Source organism: Acromyrmex echinatior, chromosome 2, assembly GCF_024713525.1.
Source record: "Acromyrmex echinatior isolate Ae372 chromosome 2, ASM2471352v2, whole genome shotgun sequence".
Classification (NCBI taxonomy): domain Eukaryota; kingdom Metazoa; phylum Arthropoda; class Insecta; order Hymenoptera; family Formicidae; genus Acromyrmex; species Acromyrmex echinatior.
Window position 1 is genome coordinate 11,160,938 of NC_141853.1, and position 14,443 is coordinate 11,175,380.

The window sequence follows — 14,443 nt, forward strand, 5'->3', positions numbered from 1 at the left end:
TTTTTATTTCTTCCTGCGCTTTGAATGGAATCAGTATTATATACAAAAATAGAAGGAAGTTTTTTTGATTACAGAATTTTCTCAATTATATAGCCGGTCCTGAGTCGCGCTCGCGATTCGCCAATCGCACGTGACAGGATTGTACCACGTGACGCACGCGCTCGCCGTGCGCGGCGAGTCGTCGCGTTGACTAGCGCAGTAGTGTTCGTCCTACCATCGGTGTTATTTGACGGTTCTTTTTTGTGATTAGACGAGGACGAGAGGGCAGTGCGGTTCGGTGCGACTGCGGCGAGTTCGAGGATTTACTCGCTGCCGTTTCCGTGAGTCTCACACAAGTCGGGAGAAGATAGAGAGATAGAGAGAGAGAGAGAGAGAAAAAGGAAGAGAGGGAGAGAGAGCGAGGCAGGGACGCAGAACGGGACGCGAACGAGAGTCCAACGCCGTCCAACGTCGCCACTCGCCAGTCACAGAAAATATACGATCGGAGTCATCGGTGGCTGGTTTTTCCCGCCGGATTTTCGCGAGCGAACTGGCGCCAGCAGCTGTCCGAGGCAAGTCGTCCAGCAACGGCGGTCGCGACGGTCGGTCGGATGTGTCGCTAGTGTGTATATATACGTCACGCACGTGCAGTACCGAGATCCGTCGTCTCTCTAGTGTGTGCGTACATACAAGCGTGCGTGCGTGCGTCGTGTGTCGTGCGTGCGTGCGTGCGTGCTCTTAATCCGGTGTCTCGAAAAAACGTAAGTAAAGTATCGCCGAGACCGCGTGCAGATCAGTAAGCCTGCGTGAGTGACGGTGAACGCGGAGGCGAGAAGAGGATAGCGGCGGTAAAGGACCGTAGTCGAGAAGGAAGAGGAGATAAAGATGAGCAAGACGTGCGCCCGATGCGAGAAGACGGTCTACCCGATCGAGGAGCTCAAGTGTCTCGACAAGGTACGTAGAGTTTGCTCGAGTTATCTTTCGTCCGGTATTTGAAAGAACCAGCGAGCTCTTCTCGATAATTCGAGAAAACTTATTCTGGAAGGAATTAAAATTCTTTTCGAATTCTCATCTCCGAAAGGAGTGCCGCTCTCCAGGAGAGAGCGGGAGAGATGTACCGTTCTCGTTCGGCCCCATTGAGTAGGGCTCGGCCCAGTGGCGGCCTTCGCGCCGTTGCCAATCGATGGCCTTCCTCGTCGTGCGTGCGTGCGTGCGTGCGTGCGTGAGTGAGTGCGTGAGTGCATGATGCACGCGTGTTTAACGTCGTGGAACGCTCCTACTCGGCAAACGGAGTTATCTATTTGTTGCGCTTCGATATTCGTTCAGTTTCATTCAGTTTTAATTAAAGCTCTAAACTACAACTAAAAATAAATAAATATATACATATACGTATGATAGTTTAAAAGAAAATTGGATAAAATTGGAAAGAACTCGAGAAATCCACTTGTTGCACGCAGCACCGTTTCTCGCGGCGGACGAAGTACGCTTGATGCATAAAAGGCTGCGAGATATATTTCCCCACCATGTCACAAGGATGTGAAGAATATTCTGCTACATTGCAGTGAATTCTGTTAGATGCACTTGTACGCTTTAAAAGCTGTTATTGACCGTTACAAAGGCATAAATTCGTGTTTGTTTCCAATTCAAATTGAATAATATCTAAATACAATACAAATGGTAATGAGAATATGGTAAACAATGTCAAATATGTTAAACATGGATAAGACAGTTATATATATTTTGAGAAACTTTTAAAAGCGTGATAAATAAAGAAATGAAAACGAGAAGATAAAGTAAAATGTTTTGTTAAATTTTTTTTTATTACATTTAAGCTTGATTTTTCATTATCTGGTTAACTAGTTTTGATTCAACTTTTTTTTATTTAACTTGATGATAAAAATTGTTTTCTTCAACTATGATTAATCACTAATGCTTTGATATCTTTGAAAGTTATTTACAAAAAACCATTAGTTTAATCATTAACCATAGCTAGAAAAATACATTTTTTACATTATTATCAAATTATGTCCAACCACAATGTTAACCAGTAAACCAGACCTTGTACTTTGTAACGCTCTAAAAGAGCTGTTAGACTGTTACAAAAACATAAATAAAATGATTATTTTTTTAATTTAAGTATCGAATAAATAATATTTAAATACATTCAAATGGTAATGAGAATATCGTATTGATAATGCTAAATTTTATGCCAAATATGGATATGACATAGTTATTTTGAGCGATTTAACAATCAACAAATTGATAACTTTTATTTAAGAATGAATCTTTGATTGCCTAAAGTAAATTAGACAAGCAAATGTCAAAATTACGTCCTCGTTAAACGTCTTTTAGCGTAATAACATGGCAACGTGATTGTTTGCGAGGATTTTCTTTTCCGATCGTTGCAGGATTTGTATGCTCGCTTACGGTATTGCATACAACGGGCACGCAGCGTTTTTCGAGATACGCAGAAACGGAGTGGGAGTACATGGCAGGATGTACCGTTCGCGAACCGATTGCAATGGTTCAACTGAACGTTATAACTGGTATCTATAAATGTAGATTGCGGAAGACCTAACATAGTCGCACAGTTTTGCTCTTTAGTGTATTCCACGTATGAAAAAGTAAATTGCAAATACGACAATTTTAGAGATAATAATAACGAAAAAGGGTATAGCTGAAAGAGTAGAAAGTCAAATTGCGCATTTTAATGAGTTTATTTTAATTATCTTTTTTATTTTATTTTATTTATTTTGTGTTTATATTTCTCGATTAAATATTTTCAGAACATATGTATTAGGTGTTGGAATTAATTCGTAGCGTTTTTAAATGAAAGAATGTTATTTATTTCACATGAGCATTAAAAAATACATTAATGAAAGTACTTCCCATCACTTGTAAAACGCTACGAATTAATTCCAACACCTAATACAAAAATAGTTACAATATGTAAGACATGATGTTTGTGAGATTATCGATGGAAACTTTACTTACCTATTATCTATGTACAACTATGTATAATTATGTATAACGGTATTCGATTATGTATCTATTTAAACAAGTTATATGCATGTACAAAGTACGTTGACTATTCTTCAGGCCATTCTTAGGCAACAAGATATTCGTTTAGCTTTCGTTTCTACGAATTCTTCATTTAAAACAAATTTTGTTGAAATTTATTTCGTTTTAGCCGCTATTTAAGCGGAATGTAGCAAATACTCTTTTGCTTCGTTCACTGTGTATACCAACTTCCGCATTTGTCCAGGATAAACCTTGAAATGTCGGATTTATAACTTGCGTTTTATTCAAAATTATGAACGGAGCGCGGATTCTTGCGAGTGTTTTTATGAAAGACCGTGGCGTGCAACTTCCATTCGCTGTGCTAATTTATCCGACTTTATTCGCGCGAGAGACTACAGTCTGAAATTAGTTAGTCAATTATAAAAATTTTATTTCAATCTTACGCTGTTTTATTATTTTAGCATTTTGAAATACGATATAATATTTATCTTAAATATATAAATAGTTTCTTTTATTTTTTTTTAACTAATTAGTATTGAAAGGATTTAAATGAGAAAAATTATATATTGTAATTAATAATTTAACTGTAGAGAATCAATCAATTATTCCTATTATATATGCTTAAGTCTATTACGTGAATACATAGAACTATCTTTGTTATAAATGCAACGAAACATCACTTCTGAAGACAGAATTGTTTTTACAACGGGAAAGAATTATTATTTTATGTACAATTAATGCGGCTTTAGTATCTGGTGTTTTTTCTCACGTTGTCAAGATGTCAAGAAGATTGGCACATTATAGCACATCAAAATTTTTTCCGAAACAGATTACAGGATGTACCGTTCTCGTTTAGTTCCGCTCGCTGAGTCGTTCTCAGTTCCATTTGCTGTGATATTTCTCGTCTCGTTTATTCTTACGTTGAATGACCGATACTAAGCATGGTCTCTCTGCATATAGAAAGAGAGACGGAAAGAAAAGAGGGGGAGGGAGAGAGAGAGAGAGAGAGAGACTGACCGTTCTCTTTAATCATTTTTGCGCCGAATCTTCCTTCCATAAACGTAGATGATAGCTTTGCATTAAAAAATTTGTTTATCGTGTTGCGTTAGAAATAAACTTTAAAGCCAAGTGCGCGAACTTCGGAATCTTACATCAGTATTTACTGCGAATTCCTCATAAAATTAAATGTTTTGTCATAAATTGTATATTACGTCTTACTCTGAGAAGGAATTTGAATAATTACCTTTGTTAGCTTTTTCTTATCAATTCTGACGTATCTCGTCCGGATGCTTATATAAATATATGAATATACGTTACTTTCTGTTTATTCAATCCCTGATGAGATGGAGTTCCACAAGCTTCTACTAAAATTTCAATTTTGCTTTGTAAAAGGAGTGCAGTTTTATAATAAAAGTATATTATAAAATGCAATATAATAAACAATCATGACTCTTTTGACTTAATAAGATACGTATTATGTAAAAATATAAATATATACGTACGTGTGGTGTGATTAAAAAATATCTTATCTAACTTGATAGAGGATAAATAAAACTCGTCGGGCTAGTTAACAGCATTTTTTAATCGCGTGGGCGACATTCCCCGCCAGAAAACGAGCTTCAGACGTTCGAGAAGAGGTCGAGGAAGTCAGGATCCTAAATTTGGATGTGTATCGTGCCGCATGATCGCCACGTTGGTTTTCTAAATCCTCTCGCGCGTGTTGCGTTGCTGTGCGTTTCTACTGCACGATCCATCCATTTTTGGTATCTCCAGCAAAGAGAATGAAAGCAGACTTTTTGTCGCAACGTGACTCACAATGGCAAAATAAGAAATATAATTACCAATAATAAATACTAATCTCTCTTTATTCTTTTTACTTAGAAATTACATTATTAAATTCTATCGGTTTTCAATAAATTATTCGAACGCGCTTTTTCTATTTTTAATTTATTTTCTTTTTATTTTAGGTTTAGTTAGCGAGACAAATTTAGTAATTAATACTTGTCTGAATTATTTCATGTATTACTTAAGACAAGAAAATGGTTATGAAATAGAATAGATATCTTTTTGTTCACTTAGAACACTTGTAAACGGCACGGTTTATGCACTTTTACGTGCAGATCGTTGTTTACGCCCGAGTTTACGCCTGTTTCCACTGCGTGTTCGCGATGTCTCGTGAAATTGCGGTTGCAACTGTCTCTCTTTCTTGTTTCTTTGAAGAAACAGAGAAGGAAAGCGAGATGAAAGAAATGGAAGAGCGGCGCAATACGAGGAAGAATTGAGACGAGACGCATAACGTTACATGGTCAACAGACCGAAGTGCACAAGGGAAAATTAAAGGGAAGGGTTTAATGAAGGAAAATGTTCGTAGTTAATCCGTTTTTTCCTACGAATTCTTTTTTCTGTAAGCACTGCTTTCTGATTTATTTCTCTTCCTTTGCGTTACTTTCTAATAATCTAATCAAATGTAATTCAATCAATCAAACCTAATCGATATCTTTTTATTCGTAATTTTAATATTTCGCTTCTTAGATAGTAATTTAAAAAGCATTTTTTTTTATCGCGTGCATGCTTACAGTAAACTTTTAACATCCCATTTATTTTTACAGTAGATATTATATACAATATTTGTTTTGATATGCTCTTGTATGTTTTTTAATTATTATAAGCGATAGTGATATTGCAAAATATTTATCAATATTTTTGAAAGTAGATGTGATGAAGAAAGTATGAGAGATATTAAATGAGTAAAAAAGATATAAACACTTAAGGATACTTGAATTTATTCTGCTTCTCAAATAATTTTTATTCGTCTTTTTTATCTCGCGTTTTTTAATCCGTATTATATACAGCACGCGCGATCTAAGTTTGATTAATTTACGTCCTATGAATATTAATGAAGAGCTACTTACAGCTACTTGCCGATTCTCAGTTTCTCTTCTTATCTCTCTCGCCTAATAGGAACTTGTCTTTTATTTGTAAACAGCTTTATTATTTTGTAGTAATCTTACGAGTATCTCATATTGCTTCCATATCTTTTCATTATTAGGTATTTTCTAAAAAAATATATTTTCTTAAGAAAGAGAAAAATGTGATTGGGAATTCAAAAATTCTAATTTCCTTCGACACGTTTATTTCGACTATTATAAATTACGATTGTTTCATTACCGCGACGTATTAATTTTTATAATCATATTTTTAAAATCTAAAATTTAAAACTTGAAATATTATTTATTTCATATATAGATCTTAATTGTACAATTAAAAATAAATATATAAATAAATATATATACTATGTGTAACATCATATTATAAGATTCATACGATATAACTATCGTTTCTATATAAATAAATTGATAATCTTTGTAGGAATGATTTTCATTCACGAATATGAGGACGGTAATATTGTTTACGAAACTTTACGATATACGTGTGTATGCAGTAACCTGCAGCAAAATTGTAACGAATTATGAGCTACCCGTTGCGTGGGCTTCGTACAGTCACAACAGGTGGGAGTCGAACTCGACCTGTTGCTCTCTGTTAGTCGAGAAATTCGCTGATTTGAAGAATTCGTGGTAGAATGCCAATGTCGTACAGATAAGATAACATTTATGTACCTACCTTTACACAGAATATAAATATTAAACACCGAAATATTTACATCGACATATAAAATTATGAGTTTGCACATTTTTCTCCATAATCGAATTATCGTTATTTCATTAGTCACGATTAATTATATAACAATGTTCTCGAAACGTATTCCAAACTGTTTACAATTTTATTTTTATTGCGCGAGTTTTGGAAGTTAATCAAATTCATTTTTAGTTATAATGCTCTTTGCATTCAGTTGATCGCAATCCGATTAAATGACTTCTCACTTTTCTGGACCCATTGCTTTTCAGTCATTAAATATTCCTGCTATTTCAACGATGCGGCGCGGCATCCGGTTGTTTCCCACCGTTGATTGCGAAGGCGTGAATATAGCGATTACATAGGAGGTACACATACCGTACGCGATTCTTTAAACACGCGGGAAAAATGGGGCTATTCTTAACGTTTAACAGTCCTTTCTTTTTGCGGCTTACCCACAAATCAAATTCTAATCTATATTACCATCATGATATAGAATCCGTAGGAAATTGCGCTGATAAGAGAAGAACACGAGACAATAATCTCGTTCCATTATAAGTGCGATTAACTTAATGAATTCTAATTAAACAGATATACCTATGAGATCACATCTAATAACTTGATAACTTGCTTGAGTGTTTTATATTAGAAATTATATGACATAATAATTGATATCTCAACATTTTGTTTCTTCTTTAAATAATAACATATTTTGTCTAAGCTGAACTGTTCTAATTTATGACCAATCATATAAAATATTGATTTTATAAATTATATTTGTTAAATTGATTTAAGATGAAAGGCCTTTAAATAATTTTGTTATATAATTTTATAATAATTTTAATAAATTCTTTATTGACAGATATTCTTAGCATTTTTTTTTTATCAATTGAATATTTGAAATATTTAAAATATTTCTATGGGTTTAATATTTAACAAAGCATAATTTGCATCGCACTCGTCATGTAACGTTCAATATTCAACTCGTTAGAAAGGCACGCGAGATCAGTTGTCATTGTTCCACCGATTGCCACTTACTCGACAATTCACCACGTAGCCGAACTTTCACTTTTGGCGATAGTATCGATTTAAACGTCATTCTTCCTCGGCTTTTCGACGAAAATGTATTTCCGCACTGTTGATGTAATCCTTTCTTTTTAATGAATCTTTATTTCTAATATAACGAATTTTATTCAACAACTCGTGATTTGCTTGGTTTCTTAATAATTGCTATAAATATTTAACAACGACATTTTATGTAAAAAAATAATACAGCAGAATATCTTTCAGGAATAAATTGCTTATGTAATTATTTTCTATTTTTTTTTTTATATATAATGAGTACTGAGTGTTGCTTGGCGGCAAATCATTGATTCTATCTTATCGCAAGTCATCAACGATAAATAATAATGTAACAGAGCACTCGAGTGCGATCAAATTATCGAATTCTTAAGTTTTATGCGTATCGGAGCATTAAATCGCTTTTCACCTAAGCACATAATTAAGGTCATATTCCATGGCGCCGTCGCGCGCGCACGTAACGTCAAACATACTCAAGATGTATAAGCGGTTTTGCCGCACGCTGACCGCTCTCTTCTTAATCCAGGACACTGTATACGGCAACTATAAATAAGATATCTTACGAAACAAGAGTCTTACACAGGTAAAAAACATTCCGAAATCGGGTGAAAGTGCTTGATCAAGAAAATACCGTTCTACAGTGTAATTCCCCCTATGCAGATTTCTTATCAGAATTTGTGTGCAGTCGAACAATTCTGTACATTATTATCTTGGAAATTAAAAGGAAACCCATATACATATGTTTGCAGCACGATAATGTACAAAATAATTTGATCATTCTTTATTCATAAAATTTTATTTTTATCATAATAGAATTATTTTGTATGTGCAATCTGAAATGCGTTTCTGTAAACTTTAATTTATTTTCATATCTATTTGCTCCTCTTATATGATTAACTTTAGTGCATACTGCGATTTTTTCCTAGACTATATAAAGCCTTAAGTCCACGATAGAAATCGGTCCGAGAAATCTTGACTGAAGTAAAAATTGACCAACTGACACATTGATTATGCGACTGAATAGTTCAAATGTTCGTTAATTCTTTCTCCGTCTGAGATCTCGAACCGATTTCTAGCTTCGTGGACACAAGGCTTTAGACTTCGTTGCAACATATTTAACATGAACGGTAAAATATGAGATCAATTTCTAACCACAGGCATATATGCTTATCTAACAATACAGTTGTGTTTCTTGCAGCATGTATGTGTATTTTGTCGATCGTACGATATATATAAATAAGGTGTCGTTGCATTCATTATTAGCCGCATTCCGACATTGTCTTGTGAATTGACATCGGTGACCTCGCCGTCTAGAAATTGAAACGTGCCGCACTTTAAAAAAGAAAAAAAGATTCCACACCGACAATATTTTATTTAATATATCTATTCTTATTTAATATATCGCTGACGTTTTACAGAAATTCAGAGCGAAAGTGTTCGACAAAATTCTTCGCGACGTTTCAATCTTGAAATATATAATTAAAATCGCGCTTTTGTTTACCGCCTTGATTCATTTTTTATTTCAGCTAAAATAAGTGCTGAGGGTAACGCGAAATTATTATTAATCACAATTGAGATTTTTTAAATAAAAATTATTTTTACGTTGATATTTCTTAATAAAAAGAAATATGATTTTCTTCTTTTTAAGATATTTTTTCAAGAATTGTTTATAATTATATATTTATAATTCTAATTTTGTTTTAGTACACATGAAGATTACTTTAAAAGCTCATAAGATTGTTTTATGGATCCGCTTCCTTTTTGTCCCTGCAACTATTTTCTAACATATGTGACTTTCGAAAGGATAGTTAAAGCACATTGTGGTGTGTCTTCAGTTTCTTGCTTGAGATGTTATTTTGCAACGAAGGAAGTCCTATGAGAACACTGTACGCTATTGTGGCGATTGTAAAACGTATAGAAGGGAATAGTTAATGAGCGTATTTCTCAAAGTAACTTCTCTTTGAAATCTAAAAAATTCTGAAATGTATCTATGTAATATTTTTATTGCATTCAACATCTAATCTATTTTTTGCTGTTGCATTAAAAGATATTTAATAATTTAAAAGTTATTAGTTTTTTCGTTCTCCAACGTAGGATGTAATAAATAAATTGCACAGTTGATTCATTTCATAGTAATGAGTCATCTCGTATTTCGAGACTATCAAGATCAGGCTGTCATCGACTACATTCTCTAGCGATCTGTAACCTTTGTCGATTCCTGAGAACGGCCTTGTCGATTGCCGAGGGTCTCGATTCTACTACGACCTTCGATTGTATAGATTAACCTAATATATGGCTTGACGCGATGAATAAAGCCATATGTGTGCTTCGTCCAGTTGGTTAGCTTCTTATTCCAGATAATTAAATCCATATTTCTACAAAAAAGAGAAATGCCTTATTTTATTGTTTGTATTTTAATAAATTTGAAGCTATAGTGTACACAGGAAGGAATATAAAAAATTATCGAAGGAATATAAGAAATTGTAAAATTCTTGAAATTAAATATATATATTAGGTGTTGGAATTAATTCGTAGCGTTTTTTAATGAAAGAATGTTATTTATTTCACATGAGCATTAAAAAATACATTAATGAAAGTACTTCCCATCACTTGTAAAACGCTACGAATTAATTCCAACACCTAATATATTTGGTACATATATGTTTTTAAATAAATAGTTCCGATGGCAAATTAGGAAATATATTGTGTTTTTTTTACAATAATATTTTTACAAGTCTACTTAATGAAAAATATGAAAATATATATTGTAGAATTGCTGTATATTAATTGCTAAATGAAGTATAATATACGATACTCTTGTCATTCGATACTTAATATTCAGTTCGTTAAAAAGATAATCTTGAGATATATTGCCAAATCTATGATTAAATTATAGAAGCATTAGGAGAACTCCTATTAGTAATTTTACCGTAATACACATTACCATTCTAGTCTGAAGAATCTTAACGTGTTTCATAATGTGTGTGTTTGCGAGAAAGATTATAAGATGATACGCACAGCTGCCGGATTATAGCAGATGTACTTATTTGGTTAATGCTCGTTGTACTGTATCATGAAAGCTATATATCTTATTTATCAATGACATATCGAGTATAATGTGACAGGGTTGAGAGCAATTTCAAGAACTAACTAAATGTCGTTTAACCTTTTTGAGATGAAAGGGTTCTAATAAATGCTATTTAGCATCAAGAGAATTTTATCTTGGATTATTGTTAAACTATTATATTTCATATCGGTTCATGTCTCTGCAAATTAAGTCAAAATATATTGTTTTATATATATATATATATATATATATATATATATTTTTTACATTTTTAATTATTTTACTTTGTTTAAACACGATTTTTGTTATTGCATGCAGACATTAATGTTTGAAAGTTTATAAAAAAAATTGGCTTATGAATAATTTGGCCAACATTTCTTTCGATTTGCTATGCGCTAATTAACGAAAACTTTCAACAGATCTGAAACTTACTTCTATGACAACTAAACCATTTTCTTCTTTTAGAGAAGAATACGCTTCCAGAATACTTAACTTGTAATTAATTCCGGCGGTTAAATACTGAAAATATCTCATTAACAAGGAGAGAGAGATTACGGCGAAAAAAAAACTGATAATTTCACCTCGTTAACATCATATGATTATCTGTATAAGATATTAGATTGCCTTAGTATTGATATCATTATTATGAAATATTGACAGTTCATAACACTGCGAATAAGGCCGCGAGATATCATTGTCGTACCGTAATATTATCATCACCAATAGTATCATTCGTTATTTATCGCTGACGTTTATTTCTCACAAGTGTAGTGCAATGAAATTTATGATGAAATTATCCTGGTGAAAGTAAATAATTTATAAGCATATAGGTTCTAAAGAGATATGCAAGAAAATTAAGTAGGACACTTCTCGATCGAAATAAGATTCGTAGAAAATAAACTTTTAATATTTATAGAAGAGCATGTTTGTAACACTTGTTGATGTAACCACCGAAAGAGTTGATGACGAAATGCGCTGTACCTAATAATACCTATTGTATCAGATTGTGATTCGTATTACAACGAATCAAGTTTAATACCGATTAAAATTTCAGAGGTTTTTTATTATACTAAGCGTTTTATTTTTTTTCTTTTTTCCGCGCTATGTTTATTATGCAATCGCATAAACCTGGCAAATTGACGTGGAATGTCAATAACAATTGTTTTCTTGTTACAGATATGGCACAAGCTATGTTTCAAGTGTCAGGGCTGCGGTATGACCCTGAATATGCGGACGTACAAGGGTTTCAACAAACAGCCATATTGCGAGGCGTAAGTAGCAACGTTATACATGTTTTGGTATTTAATTTCTTATTTATCGTGATCGTATACTTTTCATGCCTCTGACGAAATTCGCGTTCCATTTTATTGCAGATAAAAAGACTCATGAAAACTGCTGTCTGCGAATCGGATTGTTTGTCGCGTTCTCTTTTTTTCTGTCCCATAATAAGCTGTTTTACGCAACCAAGTTAATCGCGGTAACTTAACACTTGCTGGCCTGGAAAAACTTTAATAGAGCATAAAAAGTGAACAAGATTATTTTGCATTCTACATTGGAGAGCTAATATTGACTGTTTTTATGTGTTTTATTTTATGATTATTGTTTTACGATATTTTAATTCGAACTGATTTCCAATTTCACCAGTCCAGCATATTATACTTCTGTCCTTGTTTCGTTAATTAAGAATATACGAATTATCTTCGTAATTACTGACTTGAGAAGAAACATGCTGTTCTCTTCCCGCATTTTGAGCATCATAAACGTCGTCTTCATGCAGCTTCGAGTAGAATCCAATGCATGGAATATTTATTCAAGATTCTTAAACGCGCAATTTTATTTCGTTGTACGTTGTGAGTACGCTTGGCACTCATGAGAAGGGAAATGCAACATTGATGTTAGCGATGCTAATGGCACACGCACATGCCTCGAGGGCTCCTCGAACCTGCACAGACGCATAGCAATAACGCGACGTTTAATATCCGGTGAACAACGGGCTGGAGACCCGTAAGAAGAGCATACGAGAGGAAAATAGCCGCTCGTTCTTCCGTTCGCGCGATTGCGAATCTCCGATAGTCAAACGTATACCATTGCAGACATGTCGACGCAGCGAAAGCGCACGACCGAGCATTCACGTGGTCGATAAGGATAATATACGGTTTGTCGTCCGGAGGATCCTCCTTTCGGGCGCAGCGAGGACTTTTAAACACGCGCGTGTCCTTTTGCAATATACGGTTTGTCATCGGTAGCATAACGCTTCTCATAAGCTCCGCTTCGCCTATCCTGCTTACAATGCTCGCATGAAATCGCCATGCAGAATAAATATCATTTTCTACGCATAGAATCAACTATTCCGTTCCGTAGTGACGTTTCGCGTGTTTGCTCGTCTCGCAAATTAAACGCGCTTTTATTCGAATGAAGAATTAAACTGGAAAGCGACGATATGTTACCGTCTGCGGTAATTCAATTTGAATGCATTACACGACATTTTTTTCAATTGTTAACGATGACTATCAAAGTAGTACTAAAAATTCTAGGTGATGTATTTATTCATGTATTTATACACGTAACGTATATCCATCTATATTAGAAATAAATTCAAACGCATTTTTAAACAGGAAAATGCATTTCAAATTGAATATAATGAGTCGTGTGATTGAGAGAGATCATGCTTGATCAAAGCAACGTAATAATTGATCGACGAAAACCAGTTCTATTGCGAATTCCTGTTCCACTTAATTTTATAGTTTTGATATAACGATGTGTAAACATACATACGTATACTTGTATAGCAGAAAGATTGTACCTACATTAGCTTTTAATTAATATCGAATGATGGATAAATATTCCTCATCGTTATTTTGCTTCAACGTGATAAAAAAAAAATAAGCCGCTGCTTATTTTGAGAAATACGACAAAGTATTGAAGTAATCACTACGTTAATAGCGACTAAAAGATTTCGTCTTGCGAACAGCTCTTTACTTATTTCGATGAAACCTGTAATAATTATAAATTAACTTTCCTGTCGCAATCAAAGTGCTATCTTGAATGAAGCAAGAAAAATCATGATTCAAGTGTGAAAGTTTTATGAGATAATACGAAGAAAAAATGTGTAAAGAAAACCGTAGCGATAATGCTTATCTTAATCAAGATTTCGAGTTTCGTGTCAAGTGTAAGACATTCATCAGGATTTGAAAATAATTAGAATCGTCGGGCGACACAACGAAAGTAACTTTGCGTTGAGGTTAATTTCGTGACCCCGACGGATATTAATTGTACTATTTTTGTACAATGGGAGATCCCGAGAGGAAGCGTGTAAAAGTTTCTAACGTTTTCCTGCGATAACCTCCTGACATCTTTTTATCAATTTTTTTATACCGTTTGATTCGTTAACGGAACTATCTTTTTTATTATACTTACATTATAAATAAAAATAAACATTGCTCTAACAGACATTTTTTAAGATAAAATTTATAAATCAAATTTACAAAAATTCCAAATAATTATGTTATATTTTTTAGATAATCGATCTTCCTTTGTGATTGTGATAGAGTTTAAATTATTTTGATAACGCGTTAGAAGATCACTTGTATTTATTTAATTAATTTCTTATGTGTCTCAATCTTTGTAATTCAATTTATTGTTGATGATAATCAAATGCACTAT

General features: G+C 33.6%; 1 protein-coding gene across 2 annotated transcripts in view; it reads left to right on the top strand.

Moving 5' to 3' along the window:
• Nucleotides 1–191: 191 nt before the first annotated feature.
• The window catches only part of LOC105148656 (LIM and SH3 domain protein F42H10.3), a 30,126-nt gene continuing 15,874 nt past the window's right edge, over nt 192–14,443 (top strand). For both annotated transcript variants that reach the window (XM_011060499.2, XM_087403079.1), the window contains exons 1-2: nt 192–933; nt 11,957–12,051. In XM_011060499.2, the coding sequence (XP_011058801.1) occupies nt 865–933; nt 11,957–12,051 (164 nt within the window). In that variant the 5' untranslated portion in view covers nt 192–864. The remainder of the gene's footprint in view (nt 934–11,956; nt 12,052–14,443) is intronic.